The following is a 20,411-nucleotide window of genomic DNA, read 5'->3' as shown; positions in this document are numbered from 1 at the left end:
ATTGTAACGAATGCCTTATCTCAGTGGGGTGGGGTGTTATGTATTGAAGTTCTCACCCTGGCCACCAGGGGGTATTGTGTACAGTCATACCACGGGATAGATACGCTTCAGGATAAGTATTTTCAGGTTGTGCTCCGTGGTGACCCAGAAGTAATGGAGCGCGTTATATACGGGTTTCACGGCTCGCGCATGCGCAGACGCTCAAAATGACGTCACATGCATGTATGAAAGCGGCAAACCCTGACAGGCGCGGATGCCCTGTCGCATCTTACTTATTCAGGATGCGAACGGGGCTCCGGAACCGATCCCGTTTGCATCCCGATGTACCACTGTATATAGTTTTCACTCTGGTCCACGTCAGTTAATTTAGGCGGGAAACCCTGGGCTGTTGTTGTTACAATGTTGACAGCCGGCTGCCTATAAAAGCAGGCCGGCTGAGCTGTTTGCTGTTCAGTTCAGTTCCAGCTTACTTATAAAGAACTACTTTGAGAAATCTGTCGTCTGCTATGTCCACCCACTATTTAATAAATTAAATTGTGAATTAAATCATGACGAAAATTGTGAGTGAAATCGCGATTGGAATGACTCAAATCTTTAAACCGTGAATTAAATTGTGATTTAAACCTTTAAACCGTGAATTACCGTATTTTTTGATCTATAGGACACATCCGACCATAGGACGCACCTTGTTTTAGAGGGGTAGAACAAGAAAAAAAAAAATCTCCCCCTCTCTGCTCAGCACACCTTCACCGAAGAGGCAGGAGAAACGGAGCCCCTTCCATTTCTCCTGCTGCTTCGCTGAAGGGGCGCTGCGCAGCTCTCCCTCTCTGCTGAAGCCGGGAGAGTTTTGCTCTCCCAGCTTCAGCAAAAGGAACCCGAAGCCTCCGGAGCGCAGGGGGAGCTGCCGCTGCGCTCGGGAAGCTTCAGGTGGCTATCCCTGAAGCCTGGAGAGTGAGAGAGGTCAGTGTGCACCGACCCCTCTCGCTCTCCAGGCTTCAGCGAAAGCAACGCAAAGCCTCTGGAGCGCGGAGGGAGCGCTCCCTCTGCGCTTCGGAGGCGTCGCGTTGCTATCGCTGAAGCCAAGGAGCCTGCATTCGCTCCACAGGACGCACACACATTTCCCCTCAATTTTGGAGGAGAAAAAGTGTGTCCTATAGAGCGAAAAATATGGTAAATTGTGAATTAAATTGTGATTTAATTTGCAATTATTTCTGGGGACATTCGGGGGAAGCCACTCACCCCGTTCTTCTTTCTGGTCAGAAGCTCCGCCCACGTCTGCCACTCCGGACATTTGTCCCGGTCCTGGAAGGTGATATTTCGGGAATTCCAGCAGCAATGTTCATGGTTGTACCAAAACCCGTTGAGGCACACACCTTCCTTCAGATCCGTCAGCCAACGGGTGGAGATGTCAATCAATCCAGCCAAGGCCCCTGTGTATTTTGATTTAAAAAAAACACAAAACCACATATCTATCTATCTATCTATCTATCTATCTACTATCTATCTATCATCTATCTATCTATATCACCCAATGGGTCGAAGGGACAATTGAGCCAACCAAAGCCCTTGTGTATTTTCATTTTTTTAAAAAAAATTATTGCACTTTAATTTTCAAAAAATCAAAATTCTCAGTTTTCCCCATTTTCATTTTAAATTTAATTTTTTTTTAAAATCCTTTAAATTCCTTCAGGTTAATTTTCATTTTTATTTTTATTTTTTTTAAAAAAAGCACCTTGACATCTCTCCATTACTATTTACTTTGGTATTGGAAGTCGTTGCAAGAACAATTAGGGAGGAGGAGAGAATAACGGGCATAATAGACATGGGAAGGCCTGGGGGAAAAGCCCGAAAAAATGGAGGGAAACCAGTTTTTTTTTACCGGGAAAATGGGAAAAACCAGTTTGATATAGCTTTAATATTACATGCACCCCCCCCATTTTTCTGGAAAAAACCTGGTTTCCCCCCTAAGTTTTCCAGTTTTCCCCCAGGCCTTCCCATATTAAGAGGATGCCAGCAAGGTTGAATCTTTCAGAAGAGAAAACCTAAATTCAGTAAATTACAGTAAAGTAAATTCTGTAAATCTAGTCTGATGGATGAGGGATTTAAATGGTGATTTAAGTGCTGATTTAAATTGATTTGAATAGTGAAAGTCCGGCTAATGTTCGGGCCGATGCGGATTATTGTTATTATTATTATTATTATTATTATTATGGCAAGCCGCCTGGAGTTGCTGTAAAAAGATGATTATATCTCATAATAATAATTTATCATTTATACCCTGCCCATCTGGCTGGGCTACCCTAGCCACTCTGGGTGGCTTCCAATAAAATATTAAAATACAGTGATGCATCAAACATTGAAAGCTTCCCTAAACAGGGCGGCCTTCAGATGTCTTCTAAAAGTCTAGTACAGTGGTACCTTGGGTTAAGTACTTAATTCATTCTGGAGGTCCGTTCTTAACCTGAAACTGTTCTTAACCTGAAGCACCACTTTAGCTAATGGGGCCTCCTGCTGCCGCCGTGTCGCTGGAGCACGATTTCTGTTCTTATCCTGAAGCAAAGTTCTTAACCTGAAGTACTATTTCTGGGTTAGCGGAGTCTGTAACCAGAATTAACTGCAACCTGAAGCGTATGTAACCCGAGGTACCACTGTAGTTGTTTTTCTCTTTGACATCTGCTGGGAGGGCATTCCACAAGGCAGACGCCACCACCGAAAAGACCCTCTGCCTGGTTCCTTGTAACTTGGCTTCTTGCTGTGAGGGAACCGCCAGAAGGCCCTCGGCGCTGGACCTCAGTGTCCGGGCAGAACGATAGGGGTGGAGACGCTCCTTCAGGTCTACTGGACTGAGGCTGTTTAGGGCTTTAAAGGTCAGCACCGACACTTTGAATTGTGCTCGGAAACGTACTGGGAGCCAATGTAGGTCTTTCAAGACCGGTGTTATGTGGTCTCGGTGACCGCCCCCAGTCACCAGTTCAGCTGCCACATTCTGGATTAGTTGTAGTTTCCGAGTCCCGTTCAAAGTTCTGCTGGATCTCTCCCAGTGGCTGTGTGTAGTTGTTTAAAAGCATGGGAGAGAGGACAGAACCCATAATGAGGCCTGAATCCTGACTGGAAGGGATCCAGATGGTCCGCATCCTCCAGACGTGCTTGGAGTTGTTCAGCAACCACTTTCTCAATCACCTTGCCCAAGAATGGAAGATTTGAAAGTGGGTGATAGTTGGCCATATTGGCTGCATCTAAAGATGGTTTTTTAAGAAGCAGTTTGATAACCGCCCCTTTTAGCGGGTCTGGGAAGGCTCCCTCACAGAGAGAAGCATTCATGACCTCGCAAAGCCTGTCTCCCAGCCCTTCCTGGTTAGCTTTTATCAGCCAGGATGGGCAAAGATCAAGGAGACAGGTGGTTTGTTTCACTCATCCAATCAGCCTGTCCACATCCTTGGAGGTAACAGATTGGAATTGATCCCACACAACTTGACCAGACAGGACACTAGCACTCTCCCGCCCGGCCCTGCTCCCACAGTGGAGTCTACCTCTTCCTGAATCTGAGTGACTTTATCTGCAAAAAACTTTGCAAAAATCGTTGCAGGAGATCATGTGGCCCGTACTGGGCCCTGATGGAGCAGGTGGTTCTGCTAAATTGCAGATAAAATTCACCCCATCAATTTATCCCATTTATAACATCAAGAACATAGATTTTTTGTACTTATTGGGTTGCTGTAAAAAGATGATTCTATCTAATAATATTATTATTAATAGTAACTTTATATAATAATAATAATAATAATAATAATAATAATAATAATAATAGTTTTATGATTCCTCTTTTTGGTTTGTTGTTTTCTCACCTGCCGAGAGTCCGATGAGGAGCATGAGCAGCCACCCTGAAAAGGCATCGCTGATGCTGTGGATGAGGGCGAAAGTCGACTCTTTGCTCCTGTTGGTAATCTGGGCAAGGGGGGGGAAAATGGGATTAGATTGGCCATAATTGGGAAAAATTGGGAAAATAAAGATAAAATCTGGATCTCAGTTGATTGGAAGAGAGCCATATCCACTCGCGAAGACCTAGATTCAAACCTGGAACCCTCACCTCGCGGTGCCGGTCTCGATCTCGGGATTTTTCTCGCACCCAGTCGATAGTGTTGAAATCTTCGTAAGTCCCGACTCCAGGAAGCGGCTCTTCCAGGAAGTCGCGCATCCGGCCAATTTCGTCAAACCCATTGCCGGCATACGAGGGGAAACCTGCTGAGAGGATTTAAATTTTATTCTTTCAAAATATTGTCAATATTAAGAGGATGATTTTATTTTTATTTTTTTGTAAAGATTTTTCCTCCAAAAGCATTTCGTTTTAAATCTCCATTTTAAAGAGAAAAGAAATCCAATTTAAATTTGAATTTTTTTTAAAAAATTAATCTATTAATTTCTCTTTAAAAAAATATTGATTTCTACTAATTTTCACATATAATCACAATAAATTGCTTCGTGTCCTCTTATTAAATCTGTTGGCTCAACCCTTCTTCTAGGAGGTAACAGGCCTGGGTTTGAGATCCCACCAGCGGCTCCCTTGCCAGCCAATGCATTACGAGCCTCAAGTGCGAATGGGGTTGAAGGGGCAAAGTCCCGGGAGAGCAAAGTCATTTCCCCAGAGAATGGGTTGATCTTTAAGCAGGTGAGGAAAATGCCAAAAACGTCTGAGGGAAATCAAATGTCAAATGTTGTGTGATACACACACACACACACACCTGGCGCCATTTCTTGGTCCAGAGGGGGCACGTCGCCCGCCAGGGAGAAGTCGAGAGTCCCGCCGTCGCCGACCTCCACCAGGTCCTCGTCGCTGGTGCTGCTCTGGAGGCTCCCGCACCGGAAATGGCGGCCCTCCATCGGCCACCAGTCCAGGATCTGTGGCGAGAGAGAAGGAGAGGCGAGTCTTTCCTATAGGAAGGTTGGAAGGGACACCGGGCGGTCATCCAGCCCAACCCATGGCCAGGAAGGAATCTGATTGGTGGAGCTGGTCATCTAGTCCCACCCCCTGCTAGGATGATAGACAGGGAAGGTTCCAGGGTCATCCAGCCCAACCTGCAGCTGGAAAGGTATCTGATTGGTTGAGCTGGCCATCTAGTCCAACCCCCTGCTAGAATGATAGACAGGGAAGAGTTCCAGGGTCATCTACCCCAACCCCAATCCAAATGTGATTGACAGGGGGGATTTTTGAGTTGCCCAAGGGTGGACTAGATGCCTCTCGGCGTCCCTCCCAGCTCTCCCTTCCTTGGAGAGTATTTCAGCTGAGTTCGGAGGGCTCTCGGCCTCCGTGCAAGGAGCTCCTTGTGACGATTGTGCAAGGCACCACCCTTCCTTTCTGCAGAACTGTTTTTTTTTCTTCCGCTGTGGCAGCTAAATTGCGCCAAAAAGCAGAAGTCGGGCTGAACATCCACTGTCAACGCCTGGCCAGAGGCACCTTGCCCCCACTGACCTAGCTGAATTGTTGTTGATGTTGTTGAATTGCTGTTGTTGTTATTATTAACAATAATAATAATAATATTTGAATGCTTGCAACCAATAAGAATGTGCACGCATGAGTGCCAGAAACACAACTCATGCTCGCCCCTCCCAAAATGCACAAATCAATTGTGCATTTGCAAGGGCGGCCACAGAACCAGAAACGCAAGACAGCTGGCCAAGGCGGGGCAGGAAAAGCTTGCGCCACTTCACCGCCGACGCAGCCTTTCCAATGAAAGCTGGCCCACGTTTTTCTTGCTTCTGAATCCAATTTAAATTTAAATTGAATTGGACAAGACAGTCTCTCTCTTGTGAGCATCCAATCTATGGAAGGGACCCGGAGGGTCATCCAGCCCAACCCCCGGCAAGGCAGCAATCACGGCTCGTGATGTTAAATTCTCAAGAATAAAAAAGACTTTGAAAATTCATTATTCCATAAATGAAACCTTCTTCCGATTGCCCATATTCAGAGGATGCCAGCAAGGTTGAACCTTTCCACAAAAAGGATTGAAAACTAGTCTGGCAGAGGAGTGATTTCCATTGTGATTTCAATCTATTTGATTTCAGTCCACCCAGAGTGCAATCCACTGCAATACCCCGCACACGTTTCTCACCCCATTGATTGTAACCCGCAGTGCATTTTATAAACTTCTCTTCTTCCCTGGGGTAGCAGCGGGGGCCAAAGATGGGGAAGGGGCAATAGGAAACTGGGGTGTGTGTGTCTGGGGAGCAATAGGGAACTGGGGAGTCTGGGGGTAGTGGGAGTCTGGGGGGGCAAGGAACCTGAGGGGTGTAAGAGGCAATAGGAAACTGGGGGCATGTGGGGCAAGAGAAAGCTGGGAGGGTGTGGGGGGCAATAGGGAACTGGGGGGGCTGGAGGGCAATAGGGAGCTGGGGGGGTCTGGAGGGCAATAGGAAGCTGGGGGTCTGGAGGGCAATAGGAAGCTGGGGGTCTGGAGGGCAATAGGAAGCTGGGGGTCTGGAGGGCAATAGGAAGCTGGGGGGTCTGGAGGGCAATAGGAAGCTGGGGGGTCTGGAGGGCAATAGGAAGCTGGGGGGTCTGGAGGGCAGTGGGGTACTGAGGGAAATGAACTTGGGGTTGCAAGGGAACTGGGGGGTTTGTGGGCAGTGGTGGTCTGTGGGGCAAGGAACCTGAGGGGTATACGAGGCAATAGGAAACTGGGGGGGGGGTCTGGGGGGCAAAAGGGATCTGGGGGCGTTCTGGGGGACAAGGAAGCTGGGGAGTGTATGAGGCAATAGGGAACTGGGGGCATGTGGGGCAATAGGAAGCTGGGCGGTCTGGGGGCAGTGGTGGTCTGTGGGGCAAGGAACCTGCAGGGCGTATGCGGCAATAGGAAACTGGTGGGGTCTGTGGGGCAATAGGGAACTTGGGGGGAATCTGTGGGGCAATAGGTAGCTGGAGGGACTGGAGGGCAAGGAACCTGAGGGGCATATGAGGAAATAGGAAACTGGGGACATGTGGGACAATAGGGAGATGGGGGTTCTGGGGACAGTGGGGGTCTCGGGGCCAAGGAACCTGGGGGCGTATGAGGCAATGGGGAGCTGGGGGCAATAGGAAGCTGGTGGGGGGGTCTGTGGGGCAATAGGGAACTGGGGAGGAGTCTAGGGGGCAATATAAATTTAATAAATGATATTAATATTATTAATAATAGGATACTGGAGGGGGGCCTGGGGTGCAATATAACTTTAATAAATGATATTAATATTAGTGGAGGGGGTGGGGGCAATGGGGAACTGGGGGAGGAGGTTGGGGGCAATATAACTTGAATAGATTATATTTATATTAACGTTAATAGGAAACTGGAGGGGGTTTGGAGGGCATTGGGGAACTGGAGGGGGGGTCTGTGTGGCAAAATAAATTAAATAAATTATATTAATAGGAAACTGGAGGGGGTATTATTAGGAAACTGGAGGGACTTTGGGGGCAATGGGGAACTGGAAGGGGGCTGGGGGGGAACATAAATTAAATAAATGATATTAATATTAATATTAGTAGGAAGCTGGAGGGGTCAGGGGGCAACATAAATCTAATAAATATTAATAATATTAATATTAATATTAATATTAATATTAATATTAATATTAATAATAATAATAATAATAGGAAACTGTGAAGGCGCCTCTGGCTCACCTGCGAGAAATCCCGGCTCTCCTCAGCGAGCGGGCGCCGCCATCTTGAACTCTCACGTGATGCGGGGCATCACATGACGCGGAAAAAGAACGGGAGGGCAGGGACAGGGCGGGGTTTGTCACAGGAGGTGAGAGGTGATTGGAGAGCGAGAGAGCGCTCTGCTGATGCTGGAGGCGGGAGGGGGCAGAGAAAGGGCGGGGCTTACTTGCTGGGGGGCAGTGAAGAGGCGGGGCTTCCTTTCAGGAGGAGGAGCAACCGCTCAACTGATGCTGATACTGGGAGCGCTAGAGAGGCGGGGCTAGAGAAGGGGCGTGCCTTCTGTGCAGGAGGAGGAGGAGGTGATGGGGGATGGCGGCTGTTGCTGGAGGGGCGTGATTGATTGATTGATCTTCCCCCTTTTCCTCTCAGGAGCTCCCGGTCCTTCCCTGCCTTGGAACCCTTTTCACAACAGCCCTGCTCGGTAGGCCGTTATAGGCCGAGCGAGTTCACACCGCGTGACTGTGATCTGTGACCTGCGTTTATAGGCTCTGAAACGGAGTAGTCGAAACGTAGGAGCTCTCATTACTTGTTATTCGTCTTCCATAGCTTTAATTGATTTATTTCAGATAAGGAAAATAATAATAATAAAAATGCCTATTTCCCATACCGGGAGTCGAACCCGGGCCGCCTGGGTGAAAACCAGGAATCCTAACCGCTAGACCATATGGGAGACTGTAATACGTGGCTTCTCTCTTACCATTTATGGTTGTGTTGTTTCCCGTGATTTCCTTCGCACGTAACCCGGCGTTTCTACCTGTCAATCACTCCGTCATTCAAGAGCTGAGATTGGTGCCTGGCAGGTGGTTGGGCTAGATGACCCCTAGGCTCCCTTCTTTGTCCATCAGTCTTGGCATTCAAAGACCTCCTTTTCTCCCTGCCCTTTTTAAACATGGCTGCCTCGGCTTCGGGACGCCGCGACGTCCGCTCGCCTCGCTTGACCCTGCGCTTACTTTACGTGTCGTCGCGACGCTACGACGTTCGTTCGCCACGCGTGACTCTGCCCTTCCTTTGCGTCCCTTCGTCACGCTGCCGTTCGGCTGAAGTCGCCTGAGCCTCAAGCGACGTCGAGGGAGAGGTCGCTCAAGCCGCTTCGTCTCCTCCGCCGAGTCTCCCCCGGGCGCGGCCGTCTGTCGCCGGGTGAGTGGATCACGCGAGGCCGGGACTTTTGCGGCCTAGTCGGGAAAAGGGAAAAAGAAGGGAGGGTTCGTCTTCCCGAGAAGCGGGAAGCACTCCGCACTAGCTCAGAGGAACTCTGGTTCCTGAGGGGAATGTGGCGCTGGGGAAGGGCTACTACTAATTATTATTATTATTATTATCATCATCATCATCATTATTATTATTCTAACTCTAGCCAACGTCCGTAATATTATAATATCATTCTATCCAACTTCCCTAATGATAATACTAATGATAATAATTATACTATTATCACTCTAGCCAACTTCAATAATAATAATAATAATAATAATAATGCTATTATCACTGGTTAACGGAGAAATCTGAGGGCTCCCTTGGACAAAAAAACAAGGACACCAGCCAGGAATACCAGAGCAAAACAGCAGCCAGTAGGCTTGGTCTTTATTGAAGACTGTTACAGCAGGACTTCCACCTGCCACCAGGTGAAACAAGATGGAAGCCCCAAAGAAAAGAGCCCCCAAACTTTTATTAGCTGCTCATCCCCATGTTACACCCCCCAAACTATATCATGGTTACATCACAGTTACATCATGAAAGGGAAGGTCTGGTGGCCGTAATCTGAGCATCCTGGACCCTGCCCCATCTTTCCCCTTGTCCTCCACCAAACACCCATCAAGTGTCACAAAAGAGATATTCACCTTTCCCACTTTCCCAGCCAAGTGAATCCCACCCTTTGGTCTTCATCTGGGTTTGTTATTTCTGGAATGGCTACCTGTCTGGCCCTCAGGTATCAGGAGGCCAGGGATTATCGCTCAGGCAGAGGGGCTGCTGAGTAGCTGAGCTCACAGGTCTATAGGGATTTCTGAAGTTTTCCAGTGAGCCAGTACATTTATCAGTGAATTCTTACATTTGGTATTGTGCAGAAAAGGCCCTTTGAATAGATAGGAAGAAACTGTGATGCAGTGTTTTGTGGGGACAAGTCACAAAAGCGATTGTGCTGGTTTTGGTAGTGGGCTACATGTGCATGATATCTGCTGGAGGGGCAACCCCCCCCCCTATACATAAATTCCTGCAACAAACTCTAACCAACTTGCCTTTTTCTTTTTCTTCTGCTTCTTTTCCTGCTTCTTCTTCTATTATCACTCTAGCCAACTTCCATAATAATAATAATAATAATAATAATAATAATAATACTATTACCACTGTAGCCAACTTCCCTACTAATGATGATGATGCTAATAATCTAGCCAACTTCACTTATTATTATTATTATTATTATTCTATTATCACTCTAGCTAACTTCCATAATAATAATAATATTAATGCTATTATCACTCTAGCTAACTTCCCTTATTATTATTATTATTATTATTATTATTCGATTATCACTCTAGCTAACTTCCATAATAATTATAATTATTCTATTATCACTCTAGCCAACTTCCCTAATAATAATAATTATTATTACTCTTGCCAAATTCCATTATTATTATTACTTCTACTACTACAGTATTCCATAATCTCTCTAGCCAACTTCCCCAGTAATAATAATTACTATTATATATAATTTGTATAACATATAATGGTATACTGTTGTACTATATACTAATATACTTATCGTATATACTGTACTCATATGTTGTTGTTGATTAGTCGTTTAGTCGTGTCCGATTCTTCATGACCCCATGGACCAGAGCACACCAGGCACTCCTGTCTTCCACTGCCTCCCGCAGTTTGGTCAAATTCATGTTCGTAGCTTCGAGAACACTGTCCAGCCATCTCGTCCTCTGTCGTCCCCTTCTCCTTGTGCCCTCCATCTTCTTCTTGCAGTCCATGGGACTCTCAAGAGTCTCCTCCAGCACCATAATTCAAAAGCATCAATTGTTCAGCGATCAGCCTTCTTTATGGTCCAGCTCTCACTTCCATACATCACTACTGGGAAAACCATATTAGGGATAGGGGTTAGAGATAGGAATTAGGGACAGGATTAGGGATTGGGTTATTATTATTATTATTAGGGTTAAGGGATAGGGTTGTTGTTGTTATTATTATTATCATCATCCTCATTATCATATTACAACACTGGCTGAGGGCCTGCTGCTTTTGCCTCACCTTTTCCACACCAGGTGACTTCTATAATAATAATGTTAATAATAATGTTATAATGGGTGGGGTCATATTATATTATTAGTATTGTATTGTATTGTTATATTATAAAATATATATTTTTTCTCCTTGCAGGCGTGTGATGCCAAACGCAGCCATGAAGAAGAAGGTGAGGGCTGTAGTTTCTCTTGGCCTGCTGCTTATACAGTTAAACCTTGGATCCCAAACACCTCTGTTTTGTAAAGTTTTGGCTCCCAAATGCCGAAAAACCCCAGAAGTAAATGTTCCAGTTTTCAGAAGCCGGACGTCTGATGGGAAGGAAGTATAATAAAACAACAACAAAGAAATCAATTTTTAAAAAAATTAAATCAGATTTTTTTGATTTAAATCGTATTTTTAAAGTGAATTGCTTTTGGAGGAAAAAATCTTCCTCAAGATTTTCTCTTTTCAGTTACTTTCTAGTGAAAAGGCTGTTTATCAGGAAATAAGGATTCATTTAAAGTTTTTCAAGTCATAAGTTTTTTTTATTTAAAAAAATTGTTTCAGCACATCAGCTAACAAACATGGATACATATGTGATCATGTTTTTGTTTTGGCAAAATAAATTGTTTCAATTGCTATGAAGGAAATGATTATTTTTCTCCTTCCGATCAAGTACAGCAAAAAAAACTTGTCCAAATATAAGTAGTTGACTTATTAAACCTCACCATCATTTCATAATTATTGGTCTATACATTTCTAAGAGAAGAAGCAAATCAGTCACTTTTGAGATAATGATATATCAAATTCACCCTGGATATACCGTAACTATGAAAACTACACTGAAAATATATTATTCCAAAAAGGAAAGCTTCCTCCGGTTGTCAGTATTAGGAGGATACCAGCAAGCCTAAACCAGAAACAGGATTTAAATCAAGTCTTACTGACTTGTGGTTTCAATCGTGATTTAAATTGTGATGCTATAATGTTCTAGTTTTAGTGAAATAAATTGTTGAGTTATGAAGGAAATGATTCTTTTTCTCCTTCCAATCAAGTATAGCGGAAAAGGGGTCCAAATAGAAGCAATTTCATAGGATGCCAGCGAGGCTGAAGCTTTTTTGTAAAACGGGGTTTAAATCAAATCTTACTGACGAGGTTTTTAAGTTGTGATTTAAATCGATTTGATTGAAATCAAATCAACCCTCAATAATAAATAATGTAATTATTTATACACTGTCTATCCAGATGGGTTTCCCCAGCCACTCAGGGTGGTTCCCAACATCATCATCATCATCACCCTATCTCTAACCCCTAACAACAACAACAATTTTATTAATAATTTTATGATTTATTCTTTATTCGCCCCAGGTTCTCCTGATGGGCAAGAGCGGCTCTGGCAAAACCAGCATGAGGTCCATCATCTTTGCCAACTACATCGCCCGCGACACCCGCCGACTGGGCGCCACAAGTAAGAGGAAGTGTGCTGGGTAGAGATGGGAAAAAATAAAATAAAAATGGGGGGGGGACAAGGTTTTATTGCCATTTCCCCCCAAATTCATTTGATTTCATTCAAGTTAATTTAATAGCACAAATTCATTGGATTTCAATCAAGTTAATTCAATTTCTTGTTGTTATTATTACTACTGCTGCTGAGAACCTTGCAACCTTTGCTGTCGCTTGCTCATTTTTTAAATTATTATTAGGGAAAGAACCCTGCCAGAATAATAAAAAGAAGAATGAACTTTTTCTGCTTTTTCAGCTCGTTCTTATTATTCATGCTCATTCTTCTTCTGGTGCTGCTGTTCTTGGCCAGATGATGATGATAATAATAGGAATAATAATGGGAATAATAATAATAATAATAGGAATAATAATCTCATTTTCTTCTTCAGCTCGTTCTACTTATTCAAGCTCATTTTCATTCTTATTTTGTTGCTGCTGTTCTTTGCCAAATGATGGTGAAAATAACGATAATAATAGGAATAATAATTTCTTCTTTTTCTTCTTCTTCATCTTCTTTTTCAGTTCATTCTTCTTATTCAATCTCATTCTTCTCATTCTGGTGCTGCTGTTCTTGGCCAAATGAAGATGATGATGATAATAATAATAATAGGAATAATACTTTCTTCTTCTTCTTCTTCCTCCTCCTCCTCCTCCTCCTCCTGCTCTTTTTCAGCTCATTCTCATTCAAGATCCTTCTTATTCTGGCACTGCTGTTCTTTGATAAATGAGGATGAAAATAATGAGAATAGTAGGAATAATTATCTCAATTTCTATTTCTTTTTCTTCTTCAAGCTCATTCTTCTTCTGCTGCTGTTCTTTGGCAAACGATAATAATTCTTCTTTGGAAATCACTTGTAGCCGAGTAAGATTGTCTTCCATAAACATGGTTTTAACAATGAGTCCGTAAGTGACTGTGGAGGCCAATTCTGGATCTACACGTCCTTCCACAGTGGGGACATTGGCTTCCGGGCGAGAGTTGACCACGGTGAGGGCTTGCCAAGCATGCCTTCCTCTTAGCACGTTTCTCCCTTGCGTCCTGAGTTTGAGTGTCTTCAAAGCCCATGACACCTTTGGTCAAGGCTGTTCTCCAACTGGAGCGCTCACAGGCCAGTGTTTCCCAGTTGTGGGTGTTTATACTACATTTTTTAAGATTTGCCTTGAGACAGTCTTTAAACCTCTTTTGCTGACCACCAGCATTATGCTTTCCCTTTTTAAGTTCGGAATAGAGTAGTTGCTTTGGAAGACGATAATCAGGCATCCCCACAACATGGCCAATTGTTGAAGAATCATTGCTTCAACACTGGTGACCTTTGCTTCTTCCAGTACACGGATATTAGTTTGCCTGTCTTCCCAAGTGATGTGTAAATTTTTTTGGATATACTGTTGATGGAATCTTTTGAGAAGCTGGAGGTGGCATTTATAAGTGGTCCATGTTTCACAAGCATATAGTAAGGTTGGTAGTACAATAGCTTTGTAAACAAGCATTTTGGTTTCCCTGCCAATGTCCCGGTCCTCAAACACTTGGCACTTCATTTGGGAGAAAGCCGCACTCGCAGAGCTCAGGTGATTCTGGATTTTGGAATCAATGTCAGCCCTTGCGGAAAGATAACTCTCTAGGTAGGAGAAGTGATTGACATTTTCCAACGTTACACCACTGAGTTGGATTTGTGGTGCTGCAGAGGGGTTATTTTGTACTTGTTGGTGCAGCACTTTGGTTTTTTGTAAGCTTCTGCAAAGGTATTTAGGATGGTTTGGAGGTCATCCTCTGAGCGTGCACACACTACATTGTCACCAGCATATTGAAGCTCTATGATGGAAGTTATGGTAACCTTAACTTTTTGCTTTCAGCCTGCTCAGATTGAAGAGCCTTCCATCTGTTCGATATATTATTTCTACTCCGGTGGGGAGTTTCCCTTAAACAAAGTGTAGGATCATGGCAGTGAAAATAATGAATATAGTTGGGGCAATAACACAACCCTGTTTAATACCTGATCCCACTGTGAATGGTTCACTTTGAGAGGCATTGTTATCTGTGATTGTTGCTGTCATATACCGTATTTTTCGCTCTATTAGACGCACTGGACCATAAGATGCAATTAGTTTTTAGGGGAGGAAAACAAGAAATAAGAAAGCAACGCAAAGCCTCCTGAGCGAAGGGGGAGCGCTCTTCCCTCTTCGCTCAGGAGGCTTTGCGGGGCTATCCCTGAAGCCAGGAGAGCAAGCGGAATCGGTGCACACCATTCCCTCTTGCCCTCCTGGCTTCAGCGAAAGCAAGCCTACTGGCTTTCTCCCCACCTCCCACAAGAGCCATGCGCTATTCAAAGGGAGCACGGCTCTTGGGGGCTTTTCTGGGAGGTGGGGGGAAGTGTCCCTTCCCCCACCTCCCGCAGAAGCCAGGGATAGCCGCGGGAAGCTTCCGCAGGGCAGTGGGATGAAGGCTCCCCGCTGCCCTGCGGAGGCACTGCGCAGCGCTCCCTCTAGCTGTTCTGATTTCTGGGGTAGCCCGCGAAGCCTCATGGCAGCGGGGAGCTTTCATCCTGCTGCCCTGCGGAGGCTTCGCAGGCTACCCCAGAGCTGCTCAGGGCTGGAGGGGGAAGCCTGGGTCCCCCCCCCCCCAGCCACAAAGAGCAGCTCAGGGGCTGGCGGGGGAAGCCCCGGTTGATCTGCCGGCACCCGGGGTTTCACCAGCCAGCCCCAAAGAGCAACTCAGGAGTGTGCTGCATTCTGGCATTTTAGCTCCAGGGACCGCACACTCCATAAGACACAGAGACCTTTCCCCTTAGTTTTTAAGAGGAAAAAATGCATCTTATGGAGCGAAAAATATGGTAATCATAGAGGAGCCGAATGAAGGAGGGCAGCCAATCATGGAGGGCAGCCAATTTTCAGAATGACAGTCCACAGGGCATTATGATTTACAGTGTTGACGGCTTTAGTCAGGTCAATAAACGCCATATACAGGGGTTGGTTTTGCTCTCTGCATTTTTCTTGAAGCTGTCGAGCAGTGAAAATCATGTCCACTGTCTCCCTAGAAGGCCGAAAACAATTTTGGGATTCAGGAAGGGTCACCTTGGATATTGTTACGAGACAGTTTGCTAAGATCCTTGCAAGAATTTTGCTGGCCGCAGCTAATAGAGACATGCCTCGATAATTTCCACAATCAGTTCCGTTACCTTTTTTAAAAGAGATTGATAATTTTGGCATCCCTAAAGTCTGCTGTAATTTCTTCTCTTTCCCAGATTTTTTTGATGAGCTTGTGAAGTTGTTGTGTAAGTTCTACCCACTTTTAAGATTTCGGCAGGTATCCCATCAGGTCCACTGGCTTTGTTGTACTACTACTACTAATAATAACGTTATTCTTTATACACTGCCCATCTGGGCGGCTCCCAACAGAATAATAATAATAATAATAATAATCTCATTTTGCCCCTTGCAGTCGACGTGGAGCACTCGCATGTCCGCTTCCTGGGCAACCTGGTCCTCAACCTCTGGGACTGCGGCGGGTAAGTACCTCTTGCCCCCCTCGCCATGGTAAAAGGGACCCCCGGCAGTCATCCAGTCTGACCCGCCGCCAGGCGGGACTCTCGCCTCAAACATCCTGGACAGACGGCCGCCTGCCCTCTGCTTGAAATCCAGACAATGGAAATCACAATTTAAACCTCTCGCCAGGACAGCTCAGATTTTGCTGGCATCCTTCTCATCCTGATTTTTCTCATTTCAATCCCCATTCGATTCCGGATTTAAATCAGCCAGACTTCCCTAAACATGGCTGCCTTCAGATGTCTGGGGAAACACAGCTGGATGGGCGGGGTATAAATAAAATGCTAATAATAATAATGATGATTTAAATCAAATTGATATAAATCATGATCTAGATCAGTAGTCAGCAAGGAATTAAATCCTTTTTTACAGAAAGGTTCAACCTTGCTGGCATCCTCTTAATATGGACAACCATAGGAAGGTTTCCTTTTTGGAATACAGTGGTACCTCGGGTTACATACACTTCAGGTTACATATGCTTCAGGTTACAGACTCCATTCACCCAGAAATAGTACCTCTGGTTAAGAAGTTTGCTTCAGGATGAGAACAGAAATCGTGCACCAGCAGCGCGGTGGCGGCTGGAGGCCCCATTAGCTAAAGTTAAGAACAGTTTTAGGTTAAGAACAGACCTCCAGAACGAATTAAGTACTTAACTCGAGGTACCACTGTAATAAAAAATCCCTTTTTTTACAGAGAGGTTCAACCTTTCTGGCCTCCTCTTAATATGGACAAGCAGAGGGAGGTTTCCTTTTTGGAAGAATAAGATGCCTTTTTCAGCAGGAAGACTCAGTATTGCTGGCATCCTCTGAATATCGACAAGCGGAGAAATGTTTCCTTTATGGAATCCTCAATTCACAGAGTGGTTTTTACACTGATATGCTGGGTGGATTTGATTTAAATCACCATTTAAATCCCTGGTCCGTAACATTTAAATCCAATCGAAATCTTCAGCCTTGCTGGCAACCTCTGAATAGGGACAATACTTTTTGAAATAAAAAAAATCCCTTTTTTCAGAAAGGTTCCGCCTTGCTAGCCCCCTCTGAAATGGCATGAAATGGCCTCAATTTGTTGCCCAGCCTGGAAAATTGATAATAATAAAAAACTTTTATTTGTATCCTGCCCTCCCCGACTGAGACCGGTCAAACCTGTTCTGAATTGGCATAGAATTGAAATTTGAAACTGCTTTTTTAACTGGGATAAAATAATTTAAATCCCCCGGTTTTCTCAGCCAGGACACCTTCATGGAGAACTACTTCACCAGCCAGAGGGACAACATCTTCCGCAACGTCGAGGTTCTGATTTACGTCTTTGACGTCGAGAGTCGGGAGCTTGAGAAGGACATGCACTACTACCAGTCGTGCCTGGAGGCCATCTTGCAGAACTCGCCTGATGCCAAAGTCTTCTGCCTGGTCCACAAGATGGACTTGGTCCAGGAGGATCAGCGCGAGCTGGTGAGCGAAAAGGGGACCCCTGGCTTTAATTCTACCAAATGTTTCCAGTGTCATGGGGGTTGCCAGCGAGGCTGAACCTCTGTAAAGGAAAGGAAACCTGCCTCCAATTTGCCGTATTGAGAGGGTGTCAGCGAAGCTGGGATGAGGGATAGGGTTATTATTATTATTATTATTTTATTTTATTTTGGGAGCCGCCCAGAGTGGCTGGGGTATAAATAATAAATTAATATTATTATTATAAATAGGGATAGAGATAGGTATAGGACTTGGTGTTAGGGATAGGGTTCTTCCTCTTCCTCCTCCTCCTCCTCCTCCTCCTCCCCTTCTTCTTCATCATCATCTTGTGTTGGGAGCTGCCCAGAGTGCCTGGGGAAAGCCAGCTGGATGGGCAGGTTATTATTATTAGGGATAGGGATAGATATAGGGGTTAGGGGTATCGGTTCTAGGAAGGTTGCCAGCAAGGCTGAACCTCTGCTTAAAGAAAGGAAAGCTGTTTCTGATTGGCCATATTAAGAGGGTGCCAGTGAGGCTGGACTTAGGGATTAGGGATAGGGTTATTATTATTATTATTATGCTGTTGGGAGGCTCCCAGAGTGGCTGGGGAAACCCAACCAGATGGGCGGTGTATAAATAAATCATCATTATTATTGAGGATGGATTTGATTTCAGTTGAATCGATTGAAATCACTATTTAAATCACTAGTCAGTAAGACTTGATTTAAACCCTTTTTATTTTTTTGACACAAATGTTCAGCCTCGCTGGTACCCTCTCAATATGGCCAATCGGAGGCAGGTTTCCTTTTCAGATCCGTGAAATCCTTCCTGAACGTCCGCATAAAGGAAGGATTTTACAGTTCTGGAAAGGAAAGCTGCCTCTGATTGGCCATATTAAGAGGGCCATATTAAGAAATGCTGCCAGGGTAGAAGAGGGAGAAGTGAGACGAATATTAAAGGAGGTAAACACAAGGAAGGCTATGGGCCCGGATGGGGTGGCTGGCAGGGTGCTAAGAGATTGTTCCGACCAACTGGCAGGAATCTTTTTGAAGATTTTTAACCAGTCTCTGGCCCAAGCCACTGTTCTACCCTGTCTGAAATCTGCTACCATTATACCCCTGCCAAAAAAACAAAGATAGTCTGAATGATTTTCGCCCTGTGGTGTTGACACCCATTATAATGAAATGTTTTGAAAGTCTGTTGAGGAACCGCATCATATCTTGTTTCCCCAGTGGGACTTGACTCTTACCAGTTTGCGTACAAGGCAAAGGGATCCACAGAGGATGCTGTGGCAAATAGTTTTACATGCTGTCCTGACTCATTTGGAGAAGCAAGGGCAAGATTGTTATTTGTAGACTTTAGTTCTGCGTTTAATACTATTCTTCCCCATAGATTGCTGCCCAAACTATTAGACCTGGGACTTTCACTGTGTTTGTGCAGGTGGATACAGTGGTACCTTGGGTTACAAACACTTCAGATTACAGATGCTTCAGGTTACAGACTCCGCTAACCCAGAAATAATACCTGAAGAACTTTGCTTCAGGATGAGAACAGAAATCTGGCAGCAGCGGCAGCAGGAGTCCCCATTAGCTAAAGTGGTACCTGAGGTTAAGAACAGTTTCAGGTTAAGAATGGACCTCCGGAACAAATTAAGTTCTTAACCAGAGGTACCACTGTATTAGATTTTCTGTCAAACCGTTCCCAACGGATCAGGATGGGTTCCCACGTCTCTGCAGATTTCATCATGAATATGGGAACGCTGCAGGGGTGCGTGGTTGAGCCCGCTTTTATATACACTCTATACAGCTGACTGGGCCCCCCAAAATCCCAGTAATAACATCATTAAGTTTGCAGATGATACAATGGTAGTTGGTTTAATCACGGCTGGAGAGGGGGAGGCGGCCTATAAGAAGGAAGTTGAGCAGTTGGGGGAGTGGTGCAGGAAAAACAGCTTACTTCTTAACTTAAAGAAAACAAAAGAGATTATTGTGGACTTTAGGAAATGTAAATTGAATATTCAGCGACTTATTATTGAGGGCAAGGGTGTGGAACAGGTCTTGGTGTTTCGATTTCTGGGAATGGAGTTGAGAGATGACCTAACCTGGGGAGAAAACATCAAAGACCTTATGAAGAGAGCACAGCAGAGGTTATATTTTCTGAGAACCCTCTGGAAAAATAATCTTTCAAAGGACCTGTTGATGGCATTTTACCATTGTACTGATGAGAGTGTATTAACTTACAGTCTGTGTGTGCGGTTTGGGAGCTGCACGGTCGGGGGGCGGGAGCTGTCCAGGGTTGTAAAGACTGCAGAGAGAATAACTGGGTCAAATCCCACAGGGCCCTAGTCTTTTGTGACAGAGCGTTCCACCAGATTGGAGCCACAGCCGAAAAAGCCCTGGCTCTAGTTGAGGCCAGCCTAACCTCTCTGTGGCCTGAGACCTTCAGGATGTTTTTATTTGAAGACCGTAAGTTCCTCTGTGGTACATACCAGGAGAGGCGGTCCCGTAGGTACGAGGGTCCTAAGCCGTATAGGGCTTTAAAGGTTAAAACCATCACCTTAAACCTGATCCTGTACTCCACCGGGAGCCAGTGTGTCTGGTATAGCACCGGGTGAATGTGATCTTGCAGCAAAGACCCCGTAAGGAGTCTCGCTGCAGCATTCTGCACCCGCTGGAGTTTCTGGGTCAGTCTCAAGGGCAGCCCCACGTAGAGCGAGTTACAATAATCCAGTCTGGAGGTGACCGTCACATGGATCACAGTGGCTAGGTCAGGGCGAGAGAGGTAAGGAGCCAACTGTTTAGCTTGGCGGAGCTGAAAAAATGCCGCCTTTGTTATAGCTGTAATCTGCGCCTCCATGGAGAGGGAGCTATCGAAGATTACACCCAAACTCTTAACGGACGGTGCTGGCACTAATTGCAGCCCCGCAAGAGATGGGAGTTGCCCCCTCAATCCCATATCGCTCCGTCCCAGCCACAGGACCTCTGTCTTCGAAGGATTTAACTTCAACCGGCTCCCACGTA

General features: G+C 45.2%; 2 protein-coding genes and 1 non-coding gene across 6 annotated transcripts in view; 1 reads left to right on the top strand and 2 right to left on the bottom strand.

Moving 5' to 3' along the window:
• Positions 1-8,526, bottom strand: part of LOC114589024 (H(+)/Cl(-) exchange transporter 5-like) — a 29,998-nt gene extending 21,472 nt beyond the window's left edge. For 2 of the 4 annotated variants that reach the window (XM_028714953.2, XM_028714957.2), the window contains exons 1-5: positions 8,382-8,526; positions 4,740-4,896; positions 4,088-4,242; positions 3,846-3,945; positions 1,240-1,430 (exon numbers count right to left, since the gene is read on the bottom strand). In XM_028714953.2, coding sequence (XP_028570786.2) covers positions 1,240-1,430; positions 3,846-3,945; positions 4,088-4,242; positions 4,740-4,896; positions 8,382-8,384 — 606 coding nt within the window. In that variant the 5' untranslated portion in view covers positions 8,385-8,526. Of the gene's footprint in view, positions 1-1,239; positions 1,431-3,845; positions 3,946-4,087; positions 4,243-4,739; positions 4,897-7,645; positions 7,789-8,381 lie in introns of those variants that run through there. The other 2 variants (XM_028714955.2, XM_028714956.2) reach the window with 2 other exon arrangements.
• TRNAE-UUC (transfer RNA glutamic acid (anticodon UUC)) lies at positions 8,283-8,354 on the bottom strand. Its single transcript has one exon. It is a non-coding gene; the product is annotated as a tRNA-Glu (tRNA).
• A 155-nt stretch (positions 8,527-8,681) lies between the features above and the next one.
• The window catches only part of LOC114589047 (ras-related GTP-binding protein A), a 30,267-nt gene continuing 18,537 nt past the window's right edge, over positions 8,682-20,411 (top strand). The window contains exons 1-5 of the mRNA XM_028715024.2: positions 8,682-8,821; positions 11,063-11,096; positions 12,275-12,374; positions 15,843-15,909; positions 17,175-17,397. Of these exons, the coding sequence (XP_028570857.1) occupies positions 11,070-11,096; positions 12,275-12,374; positions 15,843-15,909; positions 17,175-17,397 (417 nt within the window). The 5' untranslated portion in view covers positions 8,682-8,821; positions 11,063-11,069. The remainder of the gene's footprint in view (positions 8,822-11,062; positions 11,097-12,274; positions 12,375-15,842; positions 15,910-17,174; positions 17,398-20,411) is intronic.

Source organism: Podarcis muralis, chromosome Z (assembly GCF_964188315.1).
Source record: "Podarcis muralis chromosome Z, rPodMur119.hap1.1, whole genome shotgun sequence".
Classification (NCBI taxonomy): domain Eukaryota; kingdom Metazoa; phylum Chordata; class Lepidosauria; order Squamata; family Lacertidae; genus Podarcis; species Podarcis muralis.
Note: the sequence above shows the minus strand (reverse complement) of the source record. Positions and strands in the feature narration are given on the sequence as shown.